The sequence below is a fragment of the Alligator sinensis genome, unplaced genomic scaffold (assembly GCF_000455745.1).
Source record: "Alligator sinensis unplaced genomic scaffold, ASM45574v1 scaffold84_2, whole genome shotgun sequence".
Taxonomy (NCBI): domain Eukaryota; kingdom Metazoa; phylum Chordata; order Crocodylia; family Alligatoridae; genus Alligator; species Alligator sinensis.
Genome location: NW_005842247.1, coordinates 1,241,399 through 1,260,829, shown reverse-complemented (window position 1 = coordinate 1,260,829; position 19,431 = coordinate 1,241,399). Strand labels below are relative to the sequence as shown.

The 19,431-nt window shown below is 42.8% G+C and overlaps 1 protein-coding gene across 1 annotated transcript in view; it reads right to left on the bottom strand.

Annotated features, from left to right (window-relative positions):
- The window catches only part of MTUS2 (microtubule associated scaffold protein 2), a 489,087-nt gene that overhangs the window by 32,531 nt on the left and 437,125 nt on the right, over nt 1-19,431 (bottom strand). Inside the window, exon 8 of the mRNA XM_025208710.1 lies at nt 9,042-9,108. Coding sequence (XP_025064495.1) covers nt 9,042-9,108 — 67 coding nt within the window. The remainder of the gene's footprint in view (nt 1-9,041; nt 9,109-19,431) is intronic.

The window sequence follows — 19,431 nt, the reverse complement described above, 5'->3', positions numbered from 1 at the left end:
AATGCCGTAACTAATACAAAATTTCAAAAACCTCAGCTGCTGTGGAGACTACAGCAGCCACTAATGTGGTAACAAAATAAACTACATCATACTGAAAGGATTTAACACTGGATTTTTTTCCCTGTGGATGTTTCAGTTGTGGTTCACAGGCTGTATGTGACTTTGATTTAAAGTGACACTTACTGGGATGGCAACCTGCTCTAGGTTAAATCACAGTAGTTGACATCATTGCTCCGCAGACTTCTAGCACCAATCTCATGTTATTTCCCTTTCTGACAGACTTATGGACTATTCTGCACAACAGACAATCAAAGCAGCTTTCAGGCCAATTTCAGAATGTGAGGAAAAGCTAAAGGTCATGGATGGAACAACACTCTTGCACTTCTTGCACCATACTGAATTTAGCAACAATCTAGACTCACTGGCTTAGTGCATTTTTTATAATCAATGCCTGACTTCTCAAGGGAATTACTAGACTGGGTCTTGATGACAGTGAACTCTTATACACTTTATCTGTTTCTGATACCAGGGCTATCTCTACAGTCACTGTTCGGAGATAACAATCCACATATCTTTGTACTATGTGTAGACTCCTCCTCTTTTACTTATGACTGCCACTGTAGATTCACAGAGAAATCTCACAGGCTTTATTCAGATTCAGCTTTTTTTCCTTTGATGGGAATCTTGTTAAATAAGGATGACATAATTTGTCTCAGAAACTTAGACATAAGTACTACACATACATGCGTGTATACTCTTTTGCATTCAGATAATCTGGTTTTCAATTCAAAATGATTTGAAAATGAATGTTTTCTGTTTTTCTAAGTATCTAGGCATATCTACCTACCCCCACTCACATGCCATACTTTACTACAAGCTGTCACATTACTGTAATTAACTTGAAATGTGATCTAGGAAGGTATGGGGGCCCTCAGCTCCCACTGATTTGTACCAGAATTGTGAGGGGGGCAGGGAACGGAAGGGGGCACTCACAGTCTGCCATGATCAGGCTCTGTGCTTCAACAGCTTTTCAGTAATGGCTGAAAAGTGTACTTATTTAAAAATTGAAAAAAATGGGCTTCTTTATTCCACCACTGATGGAGTGGAGCATTGCACAAACACTGGCATTTCTGGCAAAATATATAAGCAAATGCTACTCTATAAGAGAACAAATCAAATCCCTCTGTGTTCATAAAGATGGCTGTGTGTGCATTTTCCATGTGTACCAGGAATGAAGAAATACTTCCCTATTTCACTTTACATTTAGACATAAGAGACCTAAAACTAATGATGCTTTAACAACAGCAGGTATTTTTAACAGACAAGAATTCCTTTGAAATCATGATTTGAATAACTCTGGAATTAGGATTAAGTTTTATTCTTTTATTGCTTTGGATTTAGGAGTCCTATTGGTATCTATTGTCAAGGTTGATTGAGGCAAAATGGAGCTATGTGCAACGTGCTCAATTAAGCCTTAATGCAGTAATCTTGAGATATAACCTCTTCATAAACATCAAATGCTTTTACTGTACAAGTAGATTCCAGTCCACCCTGTCTGGTCTGGGATTGTTTTATTGGCTTATTCAGATGTTTGTATATGGGAAATCTTTAAAAGATAGTTCTTCTTTATGGGAAATTATGAACCAATGTACAAACTAATTAAGTACCCTTTATTTATTATTTTTAGGTTATTGAGAGGCATTCCTTTTTACCCCTACAGAAGATATTCAAAATAGTCAATTCTCAGGTATGTTTTCCCGAATTCTTTACTTGTCAATTTACCCTAAGATGGTTTTTCACACATCAACCCCAACAAAAACATGTCATTCTTTTATTTGCAAAAAAGGTTGGTAGAATGAGAATTTGTACATCAAGCATACAGATATAATGAAGAGAATAAAAAAACCTTCCCTTTGTACTCACTAGGTATGCCTGCATGAGACACCCACTGAGCAATTGTTTTTTATTTTCATCATTAGATCTGCATGCCTGCATGTGTAGTTGTTACTGCGCAGTCATTTAATACTTGGATAACCAAGAACTAAATGACTGTGCAGTAACCAGCGTCACTGCACAGTAGCATCCTGGCATGGTTGCCTGGTGGTGCTTACTGCACAGTAGCTCATTACTTGGGCTGTGTGAAGCTTTGGTCCCTGGTTCAATTTGGTGAAGATTTGGTCTGATTTGGTGGCTGGATCTCTGAATCCCAATTGAATCAGGAGACCCTTTAATCTCTCTGAATCAAATCGGAACCCTCTGAATTGATTTGGAGAGATAAGGAAAGATTTGGAGATTCGGACATAGATACAGCTTTAAATGTTTTTTTTACATACCTGTAGGTAGCAGGGACTCGTGAATGCTGCAATGCTGGGGTGCATGTAGTGTCCCACAGAAGCATGGGAGGCTCCCCAGCGCGCTCGGCAGCAGACCCGGAAGTGGACCAGAAGCTCTTCCAGTCCACTTCTGGGTTCACCAGGAAGCGCACTGGGGGGTCCTCCCCCCCGCAGCTCCCCGGCTTAGTGACTGGTGCCTTCTAGGTCTGGGGGTGGCACCCGGGGTCCCCCCATAGCCAATCACTGAGCCAGGGAGGCATAGGGGCTCCCCAGTGTGCTCCCCAGCAGACCCGGAAGTGGACTGGAAGTACTTCTGGTCCACTTCTGGGTTTGCCGCTGAGCATGTGGAGGGCCCCTCCCCCCAACTCCTGTGGGACACTCCATTCACCCCAGCATCGCAGCAATTACGAGCCGTGCCTGGTACCTCAACATATGTAGAAAAGTTTAAAGCTGTGTCTAAGTCCAAATCTCTGATTCTCTGAATCAGCACTGAATCTTCAGATTCGGATTTGGCCGAATCGAATCAGGGTCAGTGATCCAAATCTACGAATCGAATCATTGTCCCTGATTTGGGCCGAATCCAAATCTGAATTGAATAGGACCCACTTCACACACGCCTACTCATTACTACTGCATAGTAGCTCATTACTACTGAGCAGTAGCATCGCATCATGGTTTGTACCTGGCGATGCTACTGCGTGGTAATAATGAACTACTATGTAGTAGTAATGAGCTATTGTGCAGTAAGCATCTCATTTAGACACACCTACTGAATCATAAGTCTTTACTAAGATATAGGTAACCACTGTTTTGCATCATTATCATTAAAAAAAGCAAACCATTGTCTGGAAAAGAACGGATATCAGGAGTCCTAGACTCAGTAAGTGACTCCCAAATTGAGCACACTGATTCTTTTAATGGAGGAGAGTCTAAAGAGAAGCTTGTAAAACTATTTTTAAGAAATATAAAGCTGCTAAAGGAAGCAGGTAAAACATTATAAAACAGGATTTCCTGATACTCTTCAAAACTACAGTTCATCTTCTGTACATATGCACACATACCAAATGATGCCCTGATGGTTAGTTTTTTTCTTAATATCTTGTCAATGCGCAATATTTTTGTACCATGGTGTGTAATGAACATGTGCTATTGTGCACATGTTCACTATCTATGGATGGCTAGAAAATGCCATGCCAGCTAAGATTTTAAAAAACATTTCTACAAGTATTTTTAATAAAGAAAAAATGTATGGCTTGAAGCTCTGTGGACTTCCTCAGGCTTCCTCAGGGCTGAACTCAGTGCTGTTGTAAACATGCTATTTTGTAAGAATATAAGAGCAATAATCTTACATATAACCATTTCAATGGGAAGTAGAAGTATGCTCTAGCCATGACTAAAGCCAATGGAATGGCTCCCTTTTCAATTCAGTGGTCATTGGATTAAGCAAGTCTCTGAACTCTTTTAGGATGCTAGTCTTTGTCCCTTCCTGATGTTGATACATGAAGGCAGAAGGTTTCTAACATAAAACTAGTACTGAGCATATTTACATGAGATGCTAATGTGCAGTAGCCTAATAATACTGCGCAGTGGCACATCACAGCACAAACTGTACTAATATGCTACTGCACAGTATTATTAGGCTAATGTGCAGTAGCGTCACCAAAAAGACATTCGCCAGAGCTACTGTGCAGTAACTCCAGTTACTGCACATTTATTTAGTACTTGATTATACAAGTACTAAATAAATGTGCAATAACCACTGTGCATTAATGAACACATAGACGCACCCACCATGTTGCCAAGGACAAGGAGAGCTCACTATTTTGGGTTGTAGGAAAAGCAAATGCTGCTCAGCTTTTTAAACAGAAAATGCTTTTCCATGCACTGAAGCTGCTGCACTGTAACCTGCACACTTGTGGAACTGGCCTGTGGAAGAGGTATGGCCTAGCAAAAGGAGGTGATGCCAGGGCGCTCTCATGTCCTTTTGATTACTGGATGGTCTGTAGGTCCCTTTGGACCTTTAGCATCCAGATCAGATTAGAGGGGAGCTCAGCGAGCTTTTATTTATAGAGGCTCTGAACTAGTGTCACCTTGGCTAAGTATAGACAGCCAAAAAGCCCTAGCTGAAATGATTCAGTCTTTGCAGGTTAGATTAAGCTGCAAAAAATTGTATCAATAAAAAAATGAACAGACATTTCCTTTTGATTCAGGAAATGTAGCCACATGCCTGCAGTGGCTCAAGCCAGAAGTCAGGGGGCGCTAAAGCTCTCTGGCACATAGCCAGCATGGGTTGTGTGTTTTCTTCCTCTTCATGCTGCCCCTGAGGTCTCTGGGATTTGCAGTTCACAAGCACAGCATCAGGACTCTGCAGGGTTGCTTATCACTTCGTCTTCCTGCTTCCAGGTTCCTCTGGGATTTGTAGTCCACAGTCACAGCCAGCAGTAAGTAAGCACAGAAGTGCAGCTCTGAACTTGGGGGAAGGGGAGTTTAACCCCACCTCCCTTCCCCTGACCCCAGCCAGGGTTTGCCTGGGGAAGCCAGTGAGTCAGCCCTCACTGCTCCAGCTAGGGAGCAGAAGGGCAGGGCCAGCTCTGCTCTCTGGAGCAGACAGTACAACCCAGGTCTGCAAAGCATGCTGGGATGCTGGAGGACTCTGATTTAACTTGAACCAGGAAGGGGTCTGGGACAGAAGTTTCATAAACTGGTTTGACCTAAATCAGTTAAGTCTGATATACTACATTCAACCAGGTGTATCTTAAACCAGTTTCAGCCATTTGGAAACTAGTTTATGCACAATGAACTTCTGTTCTGTTACGGGTTTAAACCAGTTTCTGATCATTTAAACCAGTTTATGTGTAACTTGTGTCCCTAGCCCTTCGCAATGCCCTCCAGAGTTACCATGCCATGGCTGACAATTTGGCCATGCACTGAATGTTAGTCTTAGAACTACAGTCAGTGGTGAGGAGTCATAAACACATCAATGTTTTTAAGGAAGTGTATAAAAACAGTCTCATAATTTTACTCTTTCCCAGCATCCTTTTCCTTTAACAGTCTTCCTTTAAAGTTTGAGGGGTGCAGCAGCAGAGCAATTAAGGCATCCTGTGCTCTAGAGGCCTGAATCCACACCTCAGCTGTGACTTATATGACAGACTGTTCCCAGATGACTTGGCTATGAGAGGCCAACTGCACAGCCCCACAGCAGACTCTCAATCTCCCTCTATTATACCATCTTAAAGAACTGGTGGCTCATTCACTCTTCCTCCTAGAGGTCCCACCCTGTCCAGTGGAAAAGCCTGGGTTGTCTCAGAGATACCTCCCTATCTTTGGTGGAGAAACCTGATGATTGATAAATGTTCTTGAAAGTTTTACTCTGGACAGAGAGCAGACAGCTGAGACTTTTTGTCTTAAGTTTGCTACAATAAGTGAGTCTAGGAACACAGACCATTTCAGATGTCTCTTGTTGCTTTAGGCAGAAGGTGAAATTAGAGGTGCACCATACAGACAAAAGCTTATGCATCTCTAATGCATAACAACCTGGTAAACCCTGCTGTGCACTCTCTGAAGACAGGCAGGTGCAAAGCCAGACTCTTAGCAGTACACAGAACTTTAAAAGAGAAGACAGGTTTTGAAAACAGAACTTTTCAGATGTGCCCTGCCTGGAAAACAAACCTGGTATAGCAATTCCATTGAGAGGCTGGGCCGGGGGGGGACACATAAAGCATAGATGGAAAAAAAACAGAGATAAAAGTGATAGAGTACATGTTGTCTTAGTCCCTGCTGTGGTGTTCATGGGAATGGAGCAGTGAGGTAGCATCAGTCTGAAATTTCATATGTCTACAGGCTTTGGTAATGCAAGCCCCTTGAAGGGCACAGCAGGGAGCATAAGTTGCTGGGTTTATATGAAAGCATGAGGGTGGGTGGAACATACTGGTAAGGTTAAGCTATGAAGCATAGTGCTCTACACCAAGTGGAAGTCTCCAGCACTTACCCACCTGTGGGACATGTGATGGGAGACACTTGATCAAGCTAATAGTCACACTTCCCACTTGTAGAGGATTAATAAATGACTATTATATCCTAAGAGGTGAGAGGTAGTTAGCTATGTTAGTCTTAAGTCAGGCAAAATCCAGGGGAAAGTGGCACCTCAGAGACTAGCTGGTTCAGAGAGGTGTGAGCTATCATAGGCTATATTATATGCTATAAACTGTTGCGTTATACATAGTTGTAAGCCACCATTGTGTATAACCCATTAACCTGTTGAAATCCATCTGGAAAAATTGATTAACTGCTTATTAAACACCTATAGGTGGATGCAAAAAAGGAGTTAGGTGGTTAAGGTGTACTTCAGCTGGAAAATAAGTGCTTAAGGTTGAGTTAAACCACCACTGTCCTGCTGTGAGAGCCTATACTAGGTTGGTGGTGAGGCTGGTGGAGGATAGGACTAGGCACACCCTGCTCTCTGGAGCCTGCTGACCTTCTCCAGAGCTGGACATTCACCCGAGGCTCCTCTGGACTTGTCTCCTGCAGCCACTCTGAGACCTGCTGGAGACCAAAGGTTCAAGAACTGCCACCAGGAATGAATCTTGAGAAAGCTCACTGGTCAACGTCCAGCTGTGCAGACAACCATCAGATCTATGTGGTTGGAGCATGGGCTGGGTGTGCTTAGTCCTGCCTTCCCTGAGACCCAGTGCCAAGTACTATAGGCAAACTCTTAAGTTTCCTGGTGGGAGTGTAGCTATCCCCCAGTGCCATTTATATGGCTTGTTCAGTGACTCCTTAATGTAAAATGCATAAGCAGTTCTAGGAACCAGGGCAAAAAGTTGAAGTCTCCTCCTCACAGAGCAACAGAATCAGGCTGTCTCTTGGATGTCTTCTCTCTGTCCCCAAGAATCTTAAATTTAATTCTGCGCAGCAACTGTGGTTCAGTAAGAGGAGTGGAGGCTGCTTTATCTCACCCAGTGCTTTGCAGATCAGAGAGCTAGACTTAGATCCTTTCAAGCTGAGGAGGGCCTAGAATCCAGATCTCCCACTTCCAGGATGAGAGCTCTCGGTCACCAAGATAGGATAGGTACCAGCCAGCTGCCTGAACCCAAAGATTTGACCTTGGCTCCTAGCTCTAGGCTGGTGGCTCTCAATCTCTGTATACTGAAGGCATCCCTTAGACTCAAAGTGTTCCTCAGAAAATGCCAGCTCTTAATTTTCACTCATGTTTTGACTACAGAAAAATAATAGAGCAACGCTTCTGCTGCAGAGAACCCAGAAAGACCACAGCAAGGAAACATATTTTAAACACTATGATTTCCTATCTCACGGTTTACCTTGTGAATCGTGTTTGCACATCTAGCAGTGCTAACATCTCATGATATGCTAGAAAGGATCTCAAGGCACCCCAGGATGCCGTGGCACCCTGGTTGAGAATTACTGCCCTAGGCAGAGGTTTCAGTGCTGCAAATCTGTCTCACCTGGGCAGCTACTGCAGCCCTGAGATAGGTGCCTGAGCCTGGGGGAGAAGTGGGATTTCAGACCCACACTTCAGTGTTTCCTACTGTTTGAATCAATTCTCCCCCTGCTTAGCCTGCTGAATACTGTGGCCCCCAAGCTGAAGTGCCCTTCACTCCTATTTTAAAGTAGATAGAACAGAGATGTCTAATCCATGTGTGCATTTTATTCCCTTTTGGGCGGGCAAGATGCCTAAAAGCTAGGCCAGGGAAAGCATGTACCTACATCCCTTTTTTGGATCTGGTTCCTGATGATAATTTATTAACCCTTTAGAAACCCTTTAAAATGGAGTATTAACATAAATTGCAACTAATGTATAAGGCTCTTGGCTGCCTTCTCCCAGTTGCCTACCTCCCTACTTGGCCTTCATCTTTCTATTAGCCAGGAATGATGTGGGTTCATTGCCAGATGACCAGGTATTCCTGTACTTCTGCCCTGCTCAGTGTTTCTGGCTTTGTGTTGTTAGTCAAATCAGTTCTGGGAAGATTCAGATCCAAGGAATTCAGTCTTGAACTTGGGTCTTGAGTAGGGCTTGCTTCTCTCTATCTAAGGAATGTCTTTATGGTCACTACCTTTCCTATAAGCTTTCCAAATAGAAAGAGAAATGAACACATGCTCAGCATGTTTACAGAACAAATGGATTGAGTAGAAGAAGCGGATTTAACTCTCAAGGATGGAGAGCTTATGGAGATATTTTGAATATTTTACTAAGTGATCTTTTTTACAAAACAGTGACTGGTTTTTGACCTTGGTGTTTTCTACTTTGTGACTGGGCTGCAGTACACATACACTTAGAAAAACAAAGTGAGGAATTCCAAGCTCATGGTACACTGCAGCATCTGCTGACTTCCCACTTTTCATCAAAGTATGCATGACCTGAGCCTCCTCCTCAGCAGGGGGTGGCAAGTAGAGACTCTATTTGAGAACAGATGATACAGATTTATGGATCACTGTCTGCGTATAGCAAAGATAATGCATGATTAGCTCCACTGGGTATGGTTATGGACCTGTCTCCACAACAACAGAAAGGTAAAATTATTAATCCCTGCAAGGCCACAGAAACCCACTACAGGGCACTTTTCATTCTGCTTTATTACATCTATGCAGGTTCCCTAGTTTCATATTGCTAGGGGTAACTGCTTTTATTACACATTTATATGCACTGATAAAGTACGTTTTTAAACTGCTTGGGTTGGATGCCCTACTTACCCACTTCATCCCTGATGTTTGCAAGCTCAATTGACAGCTCCTTTTCTTTCACAAGGGCACTTTCATTCTGTTAAAACAAAGGAAAAGAAAATATATGTATAGTGCCTAGGTTTATCCCAGATAAGCACTTTCACATGTTCATTTACTAAACCAAATTAGGTAAATTCTTCAGGTCTACTTTTTGTAATTATAATGAACTAATTTTTTTTTAAACCAGTAGTGGCAGGCAATATTGACCCATGTTTCAGAGGAAAGCACGGAATAGAGCATTATAAGTACTTGCTTATAGATAGATATCTGTATTTATACTGTATTTTCTCATATACAGCACACACCTTTTCCCCCCAAATCTGGCCCTCAACATTGGGTTGTGTGTATTAAGTAGGGAAGCTCAGTTTTTGTTCAGGATAGAAGCACCCTGCGTTGATTTCTCCTCCACAGTGCAGCAATTGTGGCACTGCTATTAAGGCAGCTGAGGAAGTCAACCGACTTAATGGCTCAGCCTTTTCACTACAGAGACAGAAACTTCATAGCACCTCTCCTTTTTAATGGTCTTAATGTTTCACTAATCATGCTAACCTTTTCTGGCAGTTTTGCTGTCTGCTAGCTGCTCATGATCTCTCTCCTTGTATTTCACAGCTCTGGAGATTCTTTACTTCTTTTCAAAATCACAGATCTACCCATGCAGACCTGTCTTTTGCAACAGCAAGGTTCTGCTTTAGCTAAGCAGGAAAGGGAGGGTGAGTCAGCTGAATATTAGGATGTACCCCTGTTCTATGCAGCCATAACTCTGGAAAAAAATCTTCTTTTTCTTCGTTCTGTCTTCTAAAAACAGGGTACTTATTACATTCTGGGGTGTATTGTATGCAAGGAAATACAGTATTTTTTATGTAGGCCTATGTACCTTTCTGCATGGACAGCATATAATAGATAGTACCATTAATTATATTAACGTACAAAAAATATCTGTGCATATTCATATCCAAATACAGTTATAATATAATATAATATAATATAATATAATATAATATAATATATACACAGCACACATGTATACATGTATACAAATATGATTGTGTATATTAATATATTTATACCATTTTGAATATAGTATGCATACCCCATACACATACAGTAATTCTGACCTTCATGTCTGTATTTTTAGCTCTATATATGATATTTTGGTTTGTCCATGGGATACCAGACCTCTGTTCACAAAAAAGGAACTCCAGAACTCGTTGACATTTAATAATTAAGACAGATATTTTGGACAGAGAACATAAAACACATTTATGTTGGCAGTACTAAGTTGTCATGCTTAAATGTGAGGATTTTGGTGGCAGATACTTCATAAATCCTGTATGAAAGCTGCAAGCAAACCCCAGGAGTGTGATTTAGTACCATAGTATGAGAAGAAAGACACTTTCAAATTGGAATGTATCCTGTGTCATGTTAGGGAGGAAACAAAGGAATATATCCTGCTGAGCAGGTTACCAGTGATTAGGAAAATGAGATCAGAGGACTAGAAACACGCCCCAGGTTAGGAAATACCCAGAATCTTTAAAGGACAGTATAGAAAATGAATGTCCAAGACAACAATCAATGTGGGAGCAAAGGCAATGAAAAAAAGTCTCAGAAAGCGAACTGGATAGCAATAAGCAGGGTTAATGGCAATCCAGGGTACTTTAAGGACTGGATTTGTGGTGGCCACAAATGACACATGGCAGAAAGCTCAGGGTTGTACAGCCTATTCTTTATTTCCCTGCAGCCCATTAACAGCTAATTTATCAAAACTGCTAACCGAAATATATGAAATATTCATAAAAACAATAAAAATCAAAAACAGTTAAGAGTGAAAAATGACACAACTCTCCACCCCTTGCTGTTCTTCGGCCTGTAGGGAGTGCCACCCCTCTGCTTGTCTATGCTCTGCTTCCAACATTGCCTCTGTTATGGATATATCTCAATGCCAACTCTAATACCTGCTGCTTGTCTCTATACCATGACCCCATTCGAATGGCCTTACCTTTATGTTGCATTGTAACAGCCATTTTGAGAAAAAAAAAGTATGGGATTAATGCTGGTTCAAGACCATTTTTAGAGTAGAAAAATGATAAAGCAATTCTTCTGTTGCAAAGAATTCAGAAATACAATAGGTCAGAACATCTCTGAAGTTATGGATTCCTATCTGAAATCTCTGGCCACATTTAGACATGCATGGACGTTTGGTTCCCCAGGGACAACTAGCATTGGCACACCTTGTGATTCCGCTAGTTGTCTCTGGGGAATGCCCATGCCATGTGCACTCTGGCATGTGGCAAATTGCCCTGGGTGGGTCAGGGGAGGCTGGGGCCAGCACTGGGCTGGTCCTGGCAGCCTTACCTGGCATCCTGGGGGCCTCCTGGGGCTGCAACAGTGGCGATCCTGCCGTGCAGAGCCTGGCTGGCAGCAGAGTGTGGCTCTGGCCAGCCAGGCCCCGGTTTTGAGTGGAGTGGGCTGCCCCTGCATGCACCGCGCTGCTTTTTTTTTCGGCGGGTTTTTCTGACCCCTGGATATCCATTAATTGATTCCAGATTTCTGGACCTGTTGGGAGCCCCATGGAGTGGAGAACATGGCCCTACATGCTAGATCAGGCATGCAGGGCCAAGCAGAGGTGGCATGGGGCTGATCTAGACATATGGGCATGGGCTATGCAGGCCTGATTTGGGCATGCAGATCCAGTGCTGTGCGGAGCGGAACCAGGCACATGGGGCAGGAGCTGTACATGTTCGATCTGCACATGTTGGGCTGGAGCTGCGTAGGGCTGATTTGGGCATGGCAAAGGAAGCATGGGGCCCAATTTGGGCATGAAAGGGTCAGCCAAGGTGGTGCAGGGCCTAATCTGGCCACCAGGTGGAGTGGAGGTATGTAGGGCCCAATCCAATAGCATGAGTCCAGGGCATAGCAGGACCTGATCCTGGCATGTAGGCGTGGGTGGATCAGCCCCATGCCACTTATTTGGACTGTGGTACCAAAAGGCTGAGCACCACTGACTTTAAACTCTTAGCTGAAGTGACAAGGGATATCACAAAATATCCAACACAAATAGCAGCAGCAATTGGAAGGCCTGTTTTATTATTTATATTATTACAATATTACCAATCCATGGTCCCCTCCACGTGTGAATGACAGGAGGTGCAACTGTGGGATCATGCATTAGATCTCATCGCACTTTATTATAGAGGTTCACTGCAGGGTGATTCCCCCTGCCCTGTGGGTGGGGAAAACCCCTAAGACCAGAGGAGCACTACAGGGTGATCTACCTCAATCTCCAGGGCCTGGGGGTTTTAAGCTTGGCATGGTGAACTTCTGTGGCTGGGAGCCCCATCAAGTAATGGGGCTCCCAGCCACAGGGGAGATCCTGCTACATATGCAAATTATAGCTTGATAGCAACCAGCTATAAAGTTATTTTGCATTTTTGAAGTCTAACTTTATAGGTGGTTGGAGCTTCTTATTAGGACTGTGTGAAATTTTGCTGGCTGTTTCGTTTTGACGCTGTTTTGACTTGTTTCGAGCTCGAAACAGCGAAATCGAAATGAAACAAAGGGCTTTGAAACAGCCTCAAAACAAAATGATGGCAGTCGAAACGTTTAAAAGTTTCAAAACATTTTGAATTTTGAAGTTGGGCTTGGCTGCAGGGAAACAGAAAGTAAGGAGAGGGAGGGGGAAGATGCGGGGAGGGGAAGGACACAGGGAGGGCGCGCCTTAACACACATTCTGGAGAAGAAGCTCCTGCAGGAGAGGAAAGAAAGGCTCTGTCACAGTTTGGCTGCCTGAGAGGCTGCTGGTGCTATTGTGCTGCTCCTCACTAAGTTATTATTTTACCTGTTGTACCACATCCATCCAGGATTATCTTAGAGAGGGATCCACCAATTTTACAGTGCTCTATGTGCCTTGACCATCTGTTCAATTATGGCTGTAGAACGTTTGGTATGTGCTTGCCATACAGTAAGTATAACTTTTGTCCTTGGCCCTAATGATTACAGACGTAAAGAAACAATATTTTAAAATTATGTTTACCTTGTTTGTTCTGTTTTTTAATATAAAATGTATGATATAGCAAATTCATGCACATGTCAATAAAGTTATATTTGTTTTTGGTTTGATCTTAATGGAATAGTATAGCTTTAGGCCCTTAGCATATTAGTAAGGCTTCTAGTTTCTTTTTATCTGGAGAAAAATATATGTTGTGTTATATGTGATGATACACCACATCATCTACATCCCCCTTCTCAAAATCCTAGATCTGCCCCTGGAAGTCAGATTGTTGTTATTGTACTTCTATGAAAAAATGGAAAAGCAAATAAAAAATTAGCACATCCTTACAAAAACGCTTTGCTAAAATGTTGAGCCGCAGCTAGTTCATCTCATAACAAACCTGATCTGAATAATCTTATAAGCTGCTTTTACATGATAAGTTTTAGGTTATTGTGGAGAATGGTTACCTGAATTTTGTAGATACTGGATACACTGATTACTCTCTGGAAAGTACGCAGCATTCTGAATTTGTTATGTTTTCAGTGTACAGAGGACACATATAATCAGAAATTGGGTCCAGCCATATAAGAACTGCAATGCCATATTTAGGTATTTCCCCACCCGGCTGAGGGCTGGGTGAGAGCTGCCCCAGAAGTAGGACAGGTCTTGGCCAGCTGGGGGATCCCTGGCTGCTGGGGGATTTCTCTGCCCAGGCAGGGGCTAGCTGGGAGCTGCTCCAGAAGCAGGATAGCTCCTCACCAGCCTCCAGCTGGGCAGGGAAGCACAAAGCTCCCCAGTCTCGGCACTGCTCAGCTCCCCGCTTCTGGGAGCAATGGAGAGCTGAGCAATACCAGGACTGGGCCAGTTCCCCATCCCCTGTGGCCCACTGGTATTAGGGCTGACTGGGAGCAAATCTGTTCCGGTCAACATCTACAGATGTGCTACTGCACAGTATCTACTACGCAGTTAGTTTAATACTCATATTTATAGGTAGTAGCTAACTGCATAGTACCCTAATTTACTGCACGGTAAGTGATGCACATGTGTAGACAGTGATGTTCTACTGTGCAGTAGATTAGTCTACTGTGCAGTAAAGTGCCTCATATAGACACACCCGCTGTGACCGCTGTCAGAGATGGCCTGACCTTTTTTTTTGTTTTGGTCAAAGATTTCCAACTGCCCCTCCTAGCCCTCATGTTGACATTTGCTGGGGTAGGCAGATTTAATTCAATGCTAACTTTTAAATTAATCCCTCTTAGAGTAAATTGTTTTGTTTCTTTAAACAGTACCCCATATGTTCAATTTTCTAATTATTTTCAAGTGTTTTTAAGAAACAGACCTTGATTTTGTAACCTATAATTGATGATTTCAGAGGTCTATCCTTGGTTTGTGCTGGAGTTGATAGGTATGGTGTTGGCTAATCTTCATGTCAACCTCAGGATATTCTGGATGTGCAGTGAACTTTCAAATCCCTGACATGTTCTATTATCTTAAGTTGATTTATCCATGTTACATTATATGTTTGGACTGCAGAGATTCCTGAGACCAATGTAAATGCTACACTAACATGAAATGAAAAAGCCTCCCCTCATTATCATCAACATGATTCTGCACATAACCAACACTTCCAACCATAAAGCTAGCGGCTTGGGAATCCTAGCACCTACTGAACAAAATAGTCCTGCAAATCAGAACAGGCTCTGATCTGACCAGGTAGTGCTATCAAATCCAGTTCTAAAGTTTGCATTGGTCTGGCATCCAAAACATCACCATGATTATGACATTCCCAAATACAAAAGTCTACCAAAGCAAATGGGTAAGGAACAAAACTAATAAAAGAGACTACCAATTTAAGCCATCTGTTAGTCTTTATATTAAGATGACAAACAGACTCAGGACACAGGCAGAAGTGCAGCTGCCTGGTTTAACTTATGGCACTTCACAAAAAGTGCCATGAGTTAGACTGATCCTCCTGACCCAACAGATGTTAGCTTTTGGGTCAGGGGGAGGGGGGGAGGGTGTCAAGCTCCAATTTGGAGCTGATCCATTTAGAGAGGCTGCATCTCTACAGCCTCTTCCCCTAATCCCCTCTCCCCCCCATCCTCTGGTTCTGTCTCAGGATGGAAGGGGGAGAAGGCAGGGGAGGGAGGTTCATTTTGGGGTTTTGTCATCCTGTGCTGGAGTGCGGGGGGGAGGTGGATTGGAGCCCCCCATCTCGGGGGGGCTCCCATCCAGCTGCCCCATGTTCCTGAGCCAGCTGGGCAACCCCCAGAACAAGCTCCCTTCCCTCCCTCCCATTCTGAAAACAGCACCAAGAGCAGGGCTAGGCACCTACATCTGAACCCTCATGTAATAAGATTTCAGACTGTCACAGGATCAGGCCCTTTTAAAGCACTCTGCAGTCATGCACCTGTGTTAAGTCATGGCTGTACAGCAATTTTAGGGGCCAAATTGGGCAAAAATTGTCACTTCTCTCTGTACCCTAACAGTCTTGATGCTCTGCGATTAGAGGACTCTATATATTCAAGAATGTGTAGCCTTTTCTTTTCTAGGTAACTACAGTAAAAGCTGTGTTATCCGGCACTTTATTAACCGGCATGCTGTATCAACTAGCATGACGATTGAAACAGCAAAAGCAAAACCGGAAGTCCCACCGTGGCACTTCCAATTTCACTGAGTCCCACTTCATCAACTTTGGACCATGGTCCAGGGCAACGCAACCTGCGCAGGGCCCCACTCCCTGTTCCCCAGAACACTGACACCAGGAAGTGAAAGCCCTGGCGCACCGGATGTGGCAGGAGGGGCGGCAGCCTGAACAGGCAAAGACAGCTCTCAGGTAACCAGCATATTTGATTAGCCAGCACTCCCCATTCCCCATGGATGCCGGATAACACCGCTTTTACTGTAGTTTGAATCCTACCCCAGCTAACAGTGACCCAGGGGCAAATTCACTTATGCTATAAAAAGACAAAATGAAGTTTACAAAATATCTAACAGTGCTAGAACTTTTCCCATTAAATCAAGTATGTTCAATTGGCCATCCATGGACCACATCAGACCCATAAGGGTTTAACTTGTCGCCTGCAGGCTGCTGTCTGGCTGCTTCTCCCCACATTGCTCCTGCTGCTTTAGTAGCTAAGGCCGGTGGCGCAGGGCAGCATGGCAGAAAGGGGTCTGGCAAGCATGTTGCCTGCATGGCAGGGACATGAGAAACTCATCCTTCTCATACAGGGGGGGGACTGCCTTAGCCACATGGTGTGTGGCCCAGGGCCTGTGACTGATGTGATGTGCAGCTCCCAACTACTCAGAAGGTGGATAGCCCCGAACTAAAGACAGCTGACATTTTGAGAAGGGCTGTGTGAAACATTAATGCTTCACTTTGGGAGCTCAACTGATAGAACATTATTTTGGTTCAATCTAAATTATTTTTTTTCTGTTGAAGTGAAAAAACCCAGGAAATGTTTACCTCTGGTTGAACAAAGGTTTCATGCTCATTTCAGGCACTTTTTTAAGATGAAGACTGATGACTTAAATACAATTCACAAGGCCAAAGAGGGGGGTTCTGAAGCAACATATCCCAGGAAAACACACACACTACCATGCCGTTGAGTCATTTTCACATGCTTACCTAATGGCTCAATGAATATTTACAAATTTTATATATTGTGGAATTGCTCTAATGGGAGAAACTGAGAGAATTTCATTCCTCCCACAGCTTCCTAGAATAGCTGATAGCACAATGCTTAGGATGCTTGTTCAGGATGTAGGTTCAAATCCCTACAGCCAAAGGTGGGAACTTAATCCCAGTCTCTTACATCTTGCACAAAAGGAATCCACCACACCCACCTCTTCCTTACTGGTTCAGATTGTGAAGCAGACTCCCTGATTTTTTTTTCAGAATTAATTCTTTGGTAGCAGTAACTACATTTTCAGGAAATAAACAATTTGCTGGAAAAATGAGTCTGTGTATGCATTCCTAATGCAACCAGACCACAGGATTCCCTCTGGTCAGATTCTGAGTGCATTTATACTGGTATAAACTCAGAGTAAATTCAATGAAATAATTTTTTTAAAAGGGAACAAGGGAAAAAAAAAACTGATTTACCCACCTAAACAATAGTATATGTAATAAAGATATTATGAGAAAAGAATCTATAACACATGGACAAAGCCTGGATATGAGAACAAAATGAAAGAGGTCCAAGGCAAAGATGACAAAGGGTTTACAGGCCTGAGGACAGACAGGATGGTGGGGTTGTCTACACAGAGTAAGGAAGAAGCTGACAGGGAGGAGTTGGGGCGGAGAAATGTAATAGGTCTATTTTAGCCAAGTTAAGCTTTTGCTGATAGATAGATAGATAGATAGATATGCACAAGAAGTCAGAGAAAGATGAACAGAAGGAGAGGTAGAGCTAGGGTTTCCTCTTCTCAGAGGATGTCAAAGCACTTCAGAAACACCAACTGATTCAGCTTCGTAGTGCCCTTGTAAGGTAGATAAATGGCATGATGTCCCCTTCACAGATGGGTGAAATGAGACAGAGAGGACTACAGAATTGCTTAGAGTTGTATGAGAAGTCAGTAGGCACTGAGAAGAGAATACAGGTGTCCTGATATCCAGTCCTGTTCTTCCTCCAAAGATCCTACTCCCTTCCCCCACAGTAAGAAGCACATTTAAAACATATTGCATTCCAAGTACTTAATATACATACAGTATCACCTCGGACATTTCTCACTTTTGAACAGTATGAACTATCAATATGCACCACAAGAGATGCTCAATATGGTTTGCAGTTATTACTATTGTTTCTGAATAATCTTTCTATATCTGTAGCTTGGAAAACAATTCAGATTGTTTTTCATCTGGAAAAGGTGCTTAGTCACTGTAGTGCTTGATTCAAAGTCAGTTGGGGCAGGGCCTTATACTAGGGTTGAAAGGAAAAAGTATATACACCCCCAATTCTCTCATAGCAATAAATATTTCAGCAGATACTGGTAGAAGCAATAACTAAATCCCACTGTAACTTATCTTCTACTGTCTTCCTTTCCCAAAGGAGTACCTTTAAAAGTACCATTTAAATTGTACTGTATAGGAAGCAACCCTCCCCCCATAACCTTCTTTAGGTTAAAGTTTACAAGCAGAACTGATCAGCATGATGTTCCCCAGTGACTATATTGTAATGAGTCTTATATTAAGCCATACATTTTCCTTAACCTGGCTGGCAACATACCTCAAATTATATTTGCACATATTATTAGATAAATGGAAGAAAGTGTCAGCTTTTCATTAGACCTAATATATGGATCTTTAAAAAATCCTGGGTCTAATGAAATATACTGCACCAGGAAGCGTTTCTGCCAAGCTATTTTCAATTAAGCAAATTAAAAGCACATGCACATTCTCCCTCTGTTCTGATTTTTCTCCTCAAACATCTAGGCAAGTCTCCAAAAGAATAGCACGAGAAGCTGTGTGGTAGAACTGTCTCACACATTTCCTTCTGCATGCTATCCTCTAGCTACCTGTAGCTGTGATCTTTATCTTTGTATTGACATTTGTTAAGCAATTCATTTCAGTGTTCACAGTTTTGCTGGTTCCCCTCTGACACAAGAAAACTTGTAGTCTGGTGTGTTTCTTTTCTGATAGATCAAAATTGTACAATGCCACAAAGGAAGAAGAATAAAACAGTGACATCTTAGGCCAGCAAAAGCATGAATAATCTTTCTGCAAATGAAAAGCTAACTTGAAAACTCCACGCAGGGATCCTCCATAACTTGTGCTCAGCTGGTTTATTAAAAATGTATGAAAATCATAACAACAAATCAAACCGATTGTGACTAGAAAACATGTTACTGCCACCTTATTGTTTCATGAAAATCCGATTGTTTCATGAGAATGGTACATTTTGACTGCAGGATAAAATTATGTAAGGCACTGCAGCGAATGTGAAACCTATGGTTATATTTGAGGCGAGTGAATGAGAAGTCAGCACATTATACAGAAGATGCACATCACTCCCCTTCCAGCCAACCCAGGCTGCACACACGTTACCTACATTAGCTAAAGGAAAAAGCACAGATTTAATCAGCTTAACAGCTAGCATTTTGCCCTTTCACTGAAGGAGAAAAAGGAAGAGGCAAAGTACCGTCTTGTCCAGGCACTGAAGGCAGTAATAAAGCTTGCAGCAGCACTGGCCCATGTTAGCAGGCTGGCTGAAAAGGAAATCAGCTTCATTCAGAGCGTCGGAGTGGAATTCCTAAGCAGCAGCAATGTCACAAAAAGGCATGTGCTGCTGAAGGCTGTCACAACTTGCATGTGGTCCCATCAGCTACCTTATTTCTCTCAGTAACTTCAGGAATCCAGAAGGAGGTGTAGGA